This window comes from Taudactylus pleione, unplaced genomic scaffold (genome assembly GCF_031769625.1).
Source record: "Taudactylus pleione unplaced genomic scaffold, aTauple2 ptg000333l, whole genome shotgun sequence".
In the NCBI taxonomy this organism is placed as follows: domain Eukaryota; kingdom Metazoa; phylum Chordata; class Amphibia; order Anura; family Myobatrachidae; genus Taudactylus; species Taudactylus pleione.
The window spans coordinates 2,849,316-2,864,136 of NW_028284734.1; the positions used below are offsets into that span (position 1 = coordinate 2,849,316).

At 45.7% G+C, this 14,821-nt stretch overlaps 1 protein-coding gene across 1 annotated transcript in view; it reads left to right on the forward strand.

Moving 5' to 3' along the window:
- Nucleotides 1–14,821, forward strand: part of ANKRD31 (ankyrin repeat domain 31) — a 261,093-nt gene that overhangs the window by 36,158 nt on the left and 210,114 nt on the right. Inside the window, exon 7 of the mRNA XM_088443721.1 lies at nt 8,936–8,982. Coding sequence (XP_088299847.1) covers nt 8,936–8,982 — 47 coding nt within the window. The remainder of the gene's footprint in view (nt 1–8,935; nt 8,983–14,821) is intronic.

Genomic DNA, 14,821 nt, shown 5'->3' on the forward strand with positions numbered 1-14,821 from the left:
CGTGACGGTGCATTTCAACACCATTACAAGGGCGTGCATAAATTAGCACTGCGATACCTGACGCCTCCTGAGGTCTCATAGCGTGCGCAGAAGTTAGCAATTTCTGAGTGAGGTCTGGGCTTCCTTAACTGCGTATGAGTCCGATGTTACTCGATGTTACTGATTGTTTCGCTATATTGGCCAAGTATACAGTTGTGAGTAAGGGGAAGTGGGAGTCCTTATGTCAGCCTGCGTACGCAATGTGAATGCAAACATTTACATAGCACCGCTGATATCAGCAACGCAGTTGCGTGCGTATAAGCAGAATATCGACCCATGCTGAATCAGCCCCTAAGTACTGTGTTTAGGACTAGTATTTATTGTTGCAAACTAACTGGTATAAAATAGCGGATTAAGCCTAACAATGCACAACGTGAAACACTCAAGTGACTCACGCCTTATATCGTTATACTTATACCCCTTTCAGACATACAACCCGGGAAATTTCCTGCTCAGACCCGGGAATTTCTCCAGTGCAAAATCCCGGGTATTTGGTCAAGACCCCCCTTTCACACTACAGTGTCTACCCGGGAAATTCCCGGGTAGACCCCTTTCAGACAAGAGCAGGGTTTTTCAGAGTTTTACATAGAAAAACAGAGTTTTGTCATTAAAAGTGGACGTTATGCTGGCACACATTAATGATGTCATGCAAAGGTGGGGATGTGGTATAAGGGGACTGTGAGTTATTGTTATTGAAATAAATACAAAGACTTAATATTTGAAAGGTTCAAAAAATCTTTTATTTTAATAAAGGCCTTTGTTTTGCATCCAAAGTTTGAAAGCCTTACTTCCATATTTCTTACAAAATACAACACAATTCAAAACCAAACAATAGTATCAAAAAAAATAACAGTAAAGTGCACATTTACTTCAGAACATTGTTAAGTGCGCTTATAGCTATGAGGCATTAAACAAGCCTTTAAAATAAAAAAAATAGGACCATAATTTTTTGGTAGATCCTTGTTTACACCAACTCAATATCCTATGACAAAAGCAGTAACCATAATATTTTCAACATCGTCATATGAAATATATCTAGTTAACATCACTAGATATATTTGATCACCACATTTAAATATTTCTGTAAACTGTAAACTCTGGGTTTTTCTCAGGAGTAAGTTCCTGTGACAGAGTATTAGCTGGCAAAGTATCTTTAAATTGACCTTCAAGTACATTATCTAATGTACTATCTGTAAATGTTGAGGATGACTGAGGTGTTTGCGGATGCTTGGATATATGGGATGTAGTTTGGCCAAATGCTGGGGGGGACTTTACTTGTTGCGCATACTGGGATGTTTGGCCAAATGCTGGGGGGGACTTTACTTGTTGCGCATACTGGGATGTTTGGCCAAATGCTGGGGGGGACTTTACTTGTTGCGCATACTGGGATGTTTGGCCAAATGCTGGGGGGGACTTTACTTGTTGCGCATACTGGGATGTTTGGCCAAATGCTGGGGGGGACTTTACTTGTTGCGCATACTGGGATGTTTGGCCAAATGCTGGGGGGGACTTTACTTGTTGCGCATACTGGGATGTTTGGTTAAATGCTGGGGGGGACTTTACTTGTTGCGCATACTGGGATGTTTGGTTAAATGCTGGGGGGGACTTTACTTGTTGCGCATACTGGGATGTTTGGCCAAATGCTGGGGGGGGCTTTACTTGTTGCGCATACTTGGATGTTTGGTTAAATGCTGGGGGGACTTTACTTGTTGCGCATACTGGGATGTTTGGCCAAATGCTGGGGGGGACTTTACTTGTTGCGCATACTGGGATGTTTGGCCAAATGCTGGGGGGGACTTTACTTGTTGCGCATACTGGGATGTTTGGTTAAATGCTGGGGGGGACTTTACTTGTTGCGCATACTGGGATGTTTGGTTAAATGCTGGGGGGGACTTTACTTGTTGCGCATACTGGGATGTTTGGCCAAATGCTGGGGGGGGCTTTACTTGTTGCGCATACTTGGATGTTTGGTTAAATGCTGGGGGGGACTTTACTTGTTGCGCATACTGGGATGTTTGGTTAAATGCTGGGGGGGACTTTACTTGTTGCGCATACTGGGATGTTTGGCCAAATGCTGGGGGGGACTTTACTTGTTGCGCATACTGGGATGTTTGGCCAAATGCTGGGGGGGACTTTACTTGTTGCGCATACTGGGATGTTTGGCCAAATGCTGGGGGGGACTTTACTTGTTGCGCATACTGGGATGTTTGGCCAAATGCTGGGGGGGGCTTTACTTGTTGCGCATACTTGGATGTTTGGTTAAATGCTGGGGGGGACTTTACTTGTTGCGCATACTGGGATGTTTGGTTAAATGCTGGGGGGGACTTTACTTGTTGCGCATACTGGGATGTTTGGCCAAATGCTGGGGGGGACTTTACTTGTTGCGCATACTGGGATGTTTGGCCAAATGCTGGGGGGGACTTTACTTGTTGCGCATACTGGGATGTTTGGCCAAATGCTGGGGGGGACTTTACTTGTTGCGCATACTGGGATGTTTGGCCAAATGCTGGGGGGGACTTTACTTGTTGCGCATACTGGGATGTTTGGCCAAATGCTGGGGGGGACTTTACTTGTTGCGCATACTGGGATGTTTGGCCAAATGCTGGGGGGGGCTTTTCTTGTTGCGCATACTTGGATGTTTGGTTAAATGCTGGGGGGGACTTTACTTGTTGCGCATACTGGGATGTTTGGTTAAATGCTGGGGGGGACTTTACTTGTTGCGCATACTGGGATGTTTGGCCAAATGCTGGGGGGGACTTTACTTGTTGCGCATACTGGGATGTTTGGCCAAATGCTGGGGGGGACTTTACTTGTTGCGCATACTGGGATGTTTGGCCAAATGCTGGGGGGGACTTTACTTGTTGTGCATACTGGGATGTTTGGCCAAATGCTGGGGGGGACTTTACTTGTTGCGCATACTTGGATGTTTGGTTAAATGCTGGGGGGGACTTTACTTGTTGCGCATACTGGGATGTTTGGCCAAATGCTGGGGGGGACTTTACTTGTTGCGCATACTTGGATGTTTGGTTAAATGCTGGGGGGGACTTTACTTGTTGCGCATACTTGGATGTTTGGTTAAATGCTGGGGGGGACTTTACTTGTTGCGCATACTGGGATGTTTGGCCAAATGCTGGGGGGTGCTTTGCTTGTTGAGCATACTTGTATGTAGTTTGCCCAAATGCTGTGGGGAAATTAGCGTGCTGGCCATACTGTGATGTATGCTCAAATGAGGTGGGAGACTGAGGTTGCTGCACATACTGGGATTGTTCCCCAAATGAGTTTGGATATTAGCTTGTTGCCCAAAATGGGTGGGTGGTGGAACATGTTTTGGTTTGTAGTGGATTGTGCTCAAGATTTGAGTAAAAAATTCCATTCCGAATCTAGGTCGCGTAGTTGTACACAAAGAATATTTGCAATGGCTTTGGTAGCAAAATCAATTTTGCTCTTCTTCTTTTTACGTGTTGGCACTGTGAAAACTGAAAGTAAAAGAGAGAAAACATTGAGCAACACATGTAAAAAATATTTCAAACACAAAACAATAAATGGTCCCAATTCAAAAAGCAGCACGTCTGTTTGCATGCGGTGCCCATCCTCCACTACAAGATAAATGCAGAAACAATACTATATGCTAGAAATTTAATGACAACATTACATAGATCAGTGGTTCTCAAACTCGGTCCTCAGGTCGCTTTTTCCAGGTCACCCAGTAGGTGCACAGGTGTGTTCATTACTCACTGACACATTTTAAAAGATCCACAGGTAGCGCTAATTATTTCACTTGTAATTCTGTGAGGAGACCTGGAAAACATGCACTGTTTGGGGTCCTGAGGACCGAGTTTGAGAACCTGTGACGTAGATTAATGCAGCAGAACATAAGTTATTTGATTTAAACTTCCTGTTACTGCGTAGGGTGGGCTTGTCTCCCTGGGTCTGTGGCTCAGACTCAGAATCTTGCCTTTACGTTGGAGAGATCACATCTGTGCCAGTGCTTGGTTCAATGATGATGGTATTAGATGAGTCCTCATCTGCGTCATCAAATAGGACCTGCGATAATGCCGGGCTCTGCTGGCTGCTCTCAGGAGTTGTTGAAGGCGTGCATGTCGTTGTTGCAGACAGTGTGCCAGCATCACTTGAAGAAGATAGAGCAATGGGGTTGCATAGTGCTGTATGCCCAAAAGCCGAAGTGCATAAATCGTATAAGGCCCACTCCATCCTTCCCACACCACTGCGATTACGATTGTGGTCATGGACCTTTGTGTATTGTTTCTTTAGGCTCTTCAGCTTATTAAGGACTTGCTGCTGTGTCTTCACAATACCCCGGGTGGCCAGGATTTTGGCAATGTTGCAATAGATCATGGCATCTTTAACAGTGCCTGTGATTTGAGCTTTTATTTCCTCCTCTCATAGGCAAACGCAGGGGGGGTTCCGTCTGCCTGGAAACCCCCCTCCACAGCCCACACTATGACCACAATAGAAATAGTAATATAATAGATTGTTACTAGTGCTGTATGTCCTTCTCAGTATCACAAATTAAATATTTAACACCACCTGTGGATCTTTTAACATGTATCATCCAGTAATAAATAACCTGTGCACCAAATAGAAGATCTGGAAAACATGCACTGTTAGAGATGCACTGCTATAGAGCCCAATATGTACATATACAGTATGTCCAGGGCAGTGCTAGGTTCTTCTGCTGCTCCTCCAGGCTCCCAGACTTGCTCCAATAGTCTGGAATGGTGCCCACATCTAAAATAAATATGTTCAGCTCAGACAGGATGGCCCTACTGCCGCATCTAATGGCTTACTGTGATCACTGGTCCTGTATATGCTGGAATTATTACACACAATACACTTTGTATGACGCTTATTAAAGCTGGTTAAGTACTAATTCTGCCCTCTTCATTGACAGGCCGCACTCGCTTTAAAATTAAGCATTTGGAAACCCCCCTCTGGAAATCCTGCGTTTGCCACTGCCTCTCCCCTCACATGTAAGAGCTCACGGACCTCCTCGTCCTTCCAATGTGCCATGATCACCAACTACCTGTACACAGCAAAAATAAAGATTAGCGCACTAAAGAAAACCCAGAAAATTTAGATAAAAAATAATAAATAAATAAGAAAATTAATAAAAAATAAATCTCTTGTTAGGTAATAAAGTTTTCAGTATTTTAAAATAGATGCCATATATAATAAGAAACAAGCTCTTTTAATAAGGTAATAAAAAAACAGTAATTTACATAGTATAACACTATGACATAAATAATATTAGATGCTAAATATGTTTACACACCTGGCACCACTCTCCAAACACCTGGTACAAGTTCACCTCGTAGTGTTGCGGGCCTATCTGCAACTGTTGCAGCACCAAATCTGCCTTGTAGCACTGCACAGGCTTCTTAGCGCTATGTTTAGCGTTTATATGGCGTCTGCCCTCCACTGTCCGGCTGTTGCTGATGACCTCATCAACAGGCAGCAGCGTCTGGCCAATCAGGAGCTGCTTTGTGAAGCCCGGGAGTAAATTCCCGGGTAGCACCATTCAGACAGAAGCAGGGTAATTTCACGGGACTTAAGTCCCGGGAAAAACCCTGGTCGATTGCAGGGGCGGCTACCCGGGAACGTGTTCCCGGGTAGGCACCTTTCAGACAGACGCGGCTACCCGGGAATTTGGCCGAGGCAGGCCAAATTCCCGGAAATCTCGACAAGTCTGAAAGGGGTATTAATCTGCTACTTCATACCAATTATTTAGCAAAAAAGAATACTAATCCTAAATACAGTAGTTAGGGCCTGATTTAGCACAGATCGCAACTGCATAATCACACGTAAGGCAGCTGCAAAAATATGCTAATGCCTGCCACAGCTCAGCCAGCATAGAGACGCCCACTGCTGCTTTCTCACATCCGTAATACCTCGCAGTCCTGTGTATACATTGGTAACATCGAAGTACATCGGCCCATCACACACAATTACAGCAGGTCTGACACGTTGCAGAAATTACAAGTCTTGTCACACGCAGAGAGCTGCGTAGGCAATCGCACTGGCTAATTTATGCGCGCTCCTCATGCAACGGCATTCAAACAGATAGGCACACCTGTGTTTCTGCAACCACTCTCCCATCACCACTCCCAAACGCTCACGACCTGTCACTCACTCTGCGATGGATTCCTGTATGCGTACGTGATCACTGCACACATGCAGTGTGGTTCATGCGCAATGGCAAACAATCGTTCAATCCACGTATGTAGTTGCAATTGCGATCGCTGCTGACCCTCAGTACACTTTTAGCAACTTACGGCCCGATTCAGCAGCGGACGCAATGCCGATGTTTTCTCAGTTCAAGTGATTATTTGGGATTATTGCGCATGCATGTAGTTGCATTGCGACTACGTACGCACAGAGGATCCATTCATAAAGTGAGTGCCATACAGTCAGCGTTTGGGGGAGGTAACGCAGACATGTCTTGCCGTTTCCATGCCGTTTTATGGGCGTGCATAAATTAGCCATTGCGAATGCATTTGCAGCATGTGAGCTCTTTGCGTGCGAGGAGAGCTGCAGTGTTTGCAGCTGGTCAGACCTGTCGTAAATGCTGCGTGACTGCTTGATTTGCGTCGATGATACTGATGTCTATGCAGGAGTGCAACATTGGACGGATATGAGGGGGCAGCAGTGGGCGTCTTTGTGTCGGCTGTGCTTTGGCAGGCATTAGCATATTTTAGCAACTGAGATCCGTAAGCGATTGCATTTGCGTCCGCTGCTGAAGCAGGCCCTTAGTTTGAACTGCTTAATTTGATATGTGACTCTTGTATATCTGTGTGCGACTGAGTCTGAATCTGTATACGAAGTGCTACGATGCAGATTTTTCATGCCAAGTTCCATTGTACACATTCAGACTCAGTTGCACACAGATATACAAGTGTCAGGTATCAAATTAATCAGTGCAGTCTCCTGGAGCATTTTTATTCGCAGTGCGTTGAGACTAAGATGCATGATCGAGCGCTAAAGGTGTGAAAAAGACGCTACACCACTCAGGGCTGCTCTCTCGTGCCAGGAGTCTCACACTACATGGAGTATTGAGGCTAGGGGGTAAATTTACTAAAGTGAAAGTTTTTAGAAGAGAGTTTTAAAAGTGATGTTGCCAATAGCAACCAATCAGATTCTAGCTATTATCTTCTAGAAGGTGATAGTTAAATGTTAAGTAGAATCTGATTGGTTGCTATAGGCAACATCACTTTTAAAACTCTCTTCTAAAAACTCTCACTTTAGTAAATTTACCCCTAAGAGTATGAGGTCACATCTGTATGGCACACAAAGGATAGGAGTATGAGGTCACATCTGTATGGCACACAAAGGATAGGAGTATGAGGTCACATCTGTATGGCACACAAAGGATAGGAGTATGAGGTCACATCTGTATGGCACACAAAGGATAGGAGTATGAGGTCACATCTGTATGGCGTACAAAGTATAGGAGTATGAGGTCACATCTGTATGGCACACAAAGGATATGTGTATAAGGTCACATCTGTATGGCACACAAAGGATAGGAGTATGAGGTCACATCTGTATGGCACACAAAGGATAGGAGTATGAGGTCACATCTGTATGGCACACAAAGGATAGGAGTATGAGCTCACATCTGTATGGCGTACAAAGTATAGGAGTATGAGGTCACATCTGTATGGCACACAAAGGATATGTGTATAAGGTCACATCTGTATGGCACACAAAAGATAGGAGTATGAGATCACATCTGTATGGCGCACAAAGGATAGGTTATGAGGTTACATCTGTATGGCGCACAAAGGATAGGTGTATGAGGTCACATCTGTATGGCATACAAAGGATAGGTATATGAGGGCATATCTGTATGGTACACAAAGGATAGGTGTATGAGGGCCCATCTGTATGGCACACAAAGGATAAATGTATGAGGAAACAGCTGTATGGCGCACAAAGGATAGGTGTATGAGGTCACATCTGTATGGCACACAAAGGATAGGTGTATGAGGATACAGCTGTATGGCGCACAAAGGATAGGCGTATGAGGTCACATCTGTATGGCACACAAAGGATAGGTGTATGAGGTCACATCTGTATGGCACACAAAAAATAGTTGTATGAGGTCACATCTGTATGGCACACAAAGGAAAGGTGTATGAGGGAACAGCTGTATAGCACACAAAGGATAGGAGTATGAGGTCACATCTGTATGGCACACAAAGGATAGGAGTATGAGGTCACATCTGTATGGCACACAAAGGATAGGAGTATGAGGAAACATCTGTATGGCGCACAAAGGATAGGAGTATGAGGAAACATCTGTATGGCGCACAAAGGATAGGAGTATGAGGAAACATCTGTATGGCGCACAAAGGATAGGAGTATGAAGAAACGTCTGTATGGCACACAAAAGGATAGGTGTATGAGGTCACATCTGTATGGCACACAAAGGATAGGTGTATGAGGTCACCTATGTAGATTCACGTTCCAGAAATAAACTTCTGTGATGTCACAGTGAGCATTTTGAAAATGACCTTTTCAGTACCCATATTTTAGTGTCATTTACAGTATGAAATATTTCCAGTGCTTTTCTAACAACAGAATACAACATAGTTTCCTCTTTAATCAGAGAGCTATTATCTTTCTGCTGTTTGTTATCAAGGCCTTTGCGGCGGTCAGGAATAAACATGGCAATTTTAGTATTTCTGCCAAACAGTTTGGCCCTTATGCAATAGACTGCGAGTTGTAGACACAGATGCGATTTTGGCGAGGTATCCCATAGTTTTAAAGCCTCTTAAATTATTGCTATTTTAAATCTATGGGCTATCTAATTGTAATAATTTTTATGGTCTGTGTATCTTGTTGCTAAAGTATATATATGTCTTATTTTCTGCAGGTCTGTGCGAAGATTCTCAAAATGTAATTCAGTCAGCTGAATGTGAGGTCAGTTATTTGTCAATTATTTAAACTATTTATTGTTTTTTAAGTTGGGCACATCACTCTCTACTGAACAGACACCAGCATAGTAACAGGCATACAGCAGCGCTACTGTCCGCAGGGTGCCCTTCCACCCTGCTAGCCAGATGCAGGGGCCATGGGTCAGCGACAGTGCCGCCCCCAGGGCCCTGGGCAATGGCACTCCTCACACGGGATGGGTAGGGATGCCGACGTTCGGGATCCCGGGGATCAAAATCTTGACGTCGACATCCCAACAGGGTTAGGATACCGACACCTGTCGGTCATACATGCCTACTCTCCCGGGAATCGTGGGAGGCTCCCGATTTTTCGGGTAACCCCCCACGATCCCGGAAGAGTAGGCATATCTCCCGCATCCCGCCCACTTCCTAGTGAAGTGGGCAGGATTGGGAGATTTTACCTGAAATTATCGGGCCCGTCGGGAATGGGCGGGGCTAAATTAGGCAAATCGCGTCATTTAGCCCCGCCCCCTCCTCACGGACTCGCGAATCACGGGGGTTTTCTGTAAAGGGGGCGGGGCCTAATGCCGTCTATTGTCTGGCCCCGCCCGCCAAAGAGGAGAGCAGCAGGTCCCCTCCTGCTGCTCCCGGAAAGCCGCCAAGCAATGTAGGTAAGTATGCTGTCGGTCGATATCCTCCCCTTCTCCCTACCCTAACTCAAACCTTCCTCCCCCAACCCGCACCCTAAACCTATCCCTCCCCTCTAGTGCCTAACCCTAACCCCTAAACTAACCCCACTACTAACCTTTGGGATGCTGGCGGTCGGGATTCTGGCAGGTGTCAGGATTCTGGCACCGGTATTCTAAGCGCTGGCATCCCATGTGTCGAGATACTAAACGTATCCTGCTCGTACATCTCTCTCTACAGCCTTGTAAGTCACATAGGGGAAAATTTACTAAGTTTGGGCTTTTGCAAGTCGCTATTTCCTGGCGTGTTTAGTCTCAAAACTTTAAATGGCAATAATTTGAAAAGCAAAACACGACATAAATGTACCCTTATTCTTAGAAAGAGAACATTTGCCTTTAATTGGCACTAAACGTAGTTGAGCGATTGCTTGTAACTTTGTGCGAAAATTTAGGAAAACCCCTATGACTCATGCGTTACACGGAGTGAACACACAAAGTTGCTGTTGCGATCTGGACAGACGGTATCAGAAAGGTGGCGGAAAAGGGATGACTGAGAGGTAGTTAGTAGTGCAGGCAAAATTGGGCTATTCAGTGGGTGTGTTATGGGAGTGTCGCAGGTGTGTTGAATGCTAGCAGCTGCGTTCACAGACACAGGGCCACAGGCATAGTAGGCCATGGTCAGACAGAGAGACAGCACCTGTCATAGGACTGGTGCAATTATCGATGGTGTGACCGATGAAAGCATATAAGGACGCACCAATCGGTATTACAGTGTGCATCATATTTGTCGACTTTCAGCTCCCTCCTTCCGGGAGGGAGCTGTCAGGCTTCCACGGCGGGGGTGTGTGTGGTGGCAGAAAGGGAGTGTGATGAGGCAATGATGCAGCATTGGGGCGGAGAATGGGATGTGATTGCGTCATCATGGCCCCACCCCCTGTACACAGTGCAGAGATTAACGGCATTGTGAAGCAGGTGACGGGGCCACGATGATGCAATTCAGGGGGGGGTTAGTGTCTTTGGCTGCCAGGAGGCTTGCCTGCCTTTCCGGGGGGCCTGGAGCGGCACCTGATTTTCGGAAGGCTCCCGGCCGAATCGGGAGAGGATAGGCAAGTATGGTGTGCATGGGCACGAAAAGTGGGCATCTCAGGGGTATATTTACTGAAGTGAGAGTTTTTAGAAGTGGAGATGTTGCCCATAGCAACCAACCAGATTCTAGCTATTATCTTCTAGAAGGTGGTAGTTAAATGTTAAATAGAATCTGATTGGTTGTTATGGGCAACATCTTCACTTCTAAAAACTGTCACTTTAGTAAATTTACCTATCAGTCTTTGGACATTCAGCTCCATGAATGTACACAAGGAAAAGCATGTAGGCCATTTGCATAAACTAGCAGACGGGTGACCACCAATAGACGCTGCTGCGTTTTGCTTTTGCGTGCGACTCTGAATCAGGCCCTTAGTGGCTAAGCATTGCATAGAACAAATACAGCTACACAAGTGGGGGCGTCTTTAGAGAGGAGGGGGCCCGTATGCATCCCCCATCACGGGCTCCCTCCTCTCACCCTGGCGGCCGGCAGCCGACTGATGCGGCCACCGCAGAATCAGTAGACTCTGGGCTTTAGAGTGTGCCCAGAGTCTACTGTGTATGCGTAGATTGCCAGTGAAATGGTGCAGCCAACATTTTCCCTGCGATTTCCTCACAGTGCATTCGCACAAAGCCGGAAAAATGTCGCCCATTTTCCGGTATTTTGAGCAGCGCCGAGAGACCATGGAGAGGTAAGTTTTAGATAATATGGGTGCAGGGTGTGCCTGGACCCAGGGGCCCGTGTGCACCGCATACCCTGCTATACCTGTTATAGATACGCCCCTGTACACAAGACAGTATGATGTAATGATGGTAATTTGCATTACAGTGTAATGCATGTATTCATGGTTAACTATTTAATGATTTTGTATATTTTTTTTAAGGAAAGGCCCCTTTAAGTTACTTATTGTGTCTGTAATTTATTTACGAGTTCTCTTGTCACAGTTATAGACTTTAGACTTAATATTGTGCTAATGGCATCTGCTGTTTTATTACAGTAACGCATATGTCTGCAAACAGATAGGGTAAACTAATGTTTTGCAGAGGAACATTCAGTTTTGCAGAGGTGGGAAGTTCCAGCGGTAGAGTCTTACATTTGCGCATTTATTTTTACGTTTCATATAATGTCATTCTGAGCTGTATTTGTAAATTTGAATCACAATTTCTAGTCTATGAATAGAGCTGGAAATACACGATGACGGTTGTTCTGCCGTGTTGTGTGGTTTGGGTAGGACTGGAAAAACATGTTTTTATTGTAAACTATTTTTATTGTACGTAAGAAAGATAATACAGACATTGGAGCTCATTCAGACCCGCTCGCAAGATCCGATCGCTCGCTGGCCAAAAGGGGCCGGATATTTAAATTAAGCGCTCTCACTGCGTCGCGTAAGGACGCCCACTGTGTGTTAGCGAGCTACGGCAAAGTGCGCTCGCAAGTGTCTAAAGACGCCCCCTTGCCTCTCGCAACACGTCATCTCCGGGAAATGTATGATTAATCGGGACCATCGTGAGCCATCGGAGCAGCTTGCAGCCTTTGGAGTTGCCTTTCCCCGCCGCAAGCACTGCGATCAGGTGACGTGTACAATGACACTACTTTGTTAATTATGCACTCCCTTTAAACTGCGTTTTGGGGGACTGACACACCTGTGTTCGCAACACCACTCCCCCGTTCACAAGCACCTTCCCCTGTTACCACCCACAATGGCACTATCTGTCACTCAAAGCAGCGACCTGATAGTGGCTTACGAGCTACCAAAATCAGATCGCAACGAATGGCTTGCGCACTGCGAATTATATGCATGCGCAGATGGGCGAAAATCGCTCACAGCGAGTGATCGCGCCTTAGCGAGCGGGTCTGAATCAGGTCCATTGTCCAAGTCTCAAAGTAGGCAAAAAGTAGTCATTTGGTATCTCAGATTTAACCAGCAGGCATATAAAGTGCAACGGAATTTGCTGCGCTATATAAGAAACTGTTAATAAATAAATAATAATAAATAATAAATAAATATAAAGTTAGTTACCTAATACCAAATTTTTGGATCTTCGAGCAAAACCAAATATTGTGTATGGATTGGGAACACTTTAAGGCAAATTTTGCCGCCGTAATGTGTGAAATTCTGTGCCCTAATGTGCAGTGAGGTGAGTACTTTATGGAATGGTTTGGGAAGTGTTGCTTATTCCTATCTGCAGAGGAAAGCAAACTTATTTACAGTCTGTCAACCAACCTTGTTGTTGAGCAACTGAAATTGGGCCTGATTCAAGTTGGTTCGCAAGGCTGTGTTCGCACCCAGCCGGCCAATGTTTGCATTCTGCGCATGCATATGCATCGTAGTGCGCGTGTGCAAACTGACCGATGCGATCGGGAATCGAGTAGTAAGCACGCAGTCCCATGACACAGTGATTGACAGGAAGTGACCGTTTGGGGGTAGAGAGGGGGGTGATTGTCGGAACTCAGGCGTGCCTGTGCGCTTGAACGCCGTTTCAGGGGCATGCATAATTAATCCCTTTCAATTGTATACGTAGCCAGAGATCTAGTTGGCGACAGGAAGTTTATTAGTTTGTGTGGCAGGTCATGGTCAACGACAACTGTGCGTATGGGTTAGATGTTACCCGATGTTACCAATGTTTTCGCTGACTTGCGGATGCATGTCATGGGAAATGGGCGGCTTTATATAGTGATGGGCGTCTTGGTATAGTGCTGCAGTTGCCGTGCGATTGCATTCATTAGCATATGTTTGCAGCGAGCGAACGCAGCCTTGCGAATCAACCTGAATCAGGCCCATAGTTCATAAGTCACATTCATAAAACACACATAAAAGACACACAATTATCCATTTACTGTACGTCTTTCAGCTATCTTTCTATACCATGCAAACAGAACTATGACTACTGCACATTACTTATACCCCTTTCACATCAAAATGCCGTTTTTGAACACGGTTCTAACTCGTGTCACAAGAAGGTCAGACCCCCTTTCACACTGCACCTTAGACCCGGGTTATTCCTGGGCAGACCACATTCACACTGAACCCGTTTCAGCCCTACAAATCTTGTTTCCAGATCTCGTCCTCTCCCCTTATTTACAGCAGCTCCGTGGTTAAAAGTTTGGTGTGAAAGGGGTATTACACTCCTTTGATATTATTTATTATTATTTCTTACCAGTTATTTATATAGCGCACACATATTCCGCAACGCTTTGCTGTCAACCCAGAATGAAGATTGGTTGACTTCCTATAATTTTTCTTTATTTTTTACTGAATAGAACAAAATGCTCAAAATAAAATACACACAGCACATCACCAATGTTACTGTGGCTGGAAGCCTGCTTCTGTCAGGATGCGGCCTGGGATCGGCCTCTACTCACCTCTGCGTCGGCGTCCTTGGGCTTAGGTGTTTAGTCGCTGGGAGTGGAGGTGAGTGGTGACTGAGTATTCTCCCCAGGGTCTGCTAGGGCTTCCGTGCGTGCGTCCTGGTTTCCGGGGTGCCAGGCATGGGCGCAGCCATGTTAGTCCATATCACCTGACTAGTCTCTCCCAATGGTAGTCCTGTGGTCACTCAGCTGATCCAATGATCAGCTACCCAAGGGTATTTAAGTCTGACTCCAGGAACAGGAAACTGCTGTTCAACTTCGCTGTTCCAGTGACTGTGACTCTCACCATTGTTGCTCTGTGTTATTCCCTGCAGAGCAGTGCCGGATTTAGACATCTTGGGGTGCTAGGCAAGGTACAGGTTTAGGGCCCACCCTCCCTCAAACAATTCATGAACTTTGTTAGGATCTGCGGAAAGCTTGTGGCGCCATATAAATGAAGGCTAATATATATATATATATATTTCACAATATACCCATGGTGGTGGGTGACAGGTGGAGGCAGCGGGTGATGGGGAAGGCAGTGGGTGACGGTGAGAGGCAGAAGGTGATGGGGAGATGGTAACAGAGAGGCAGAGGGTGACGGGGAAAGGGTGACAAGCAGAGAGTGATATTGAGAAGCAGTGGGTGACAGGGAGAGGGTAACAGGGAGAAGTAGAGGATGATGGAGAGTGAATGAAAGGGACAGGGTGTCAAAGAGAGGCAGAGGGTGAAGGGCAGTGGGTGATGGG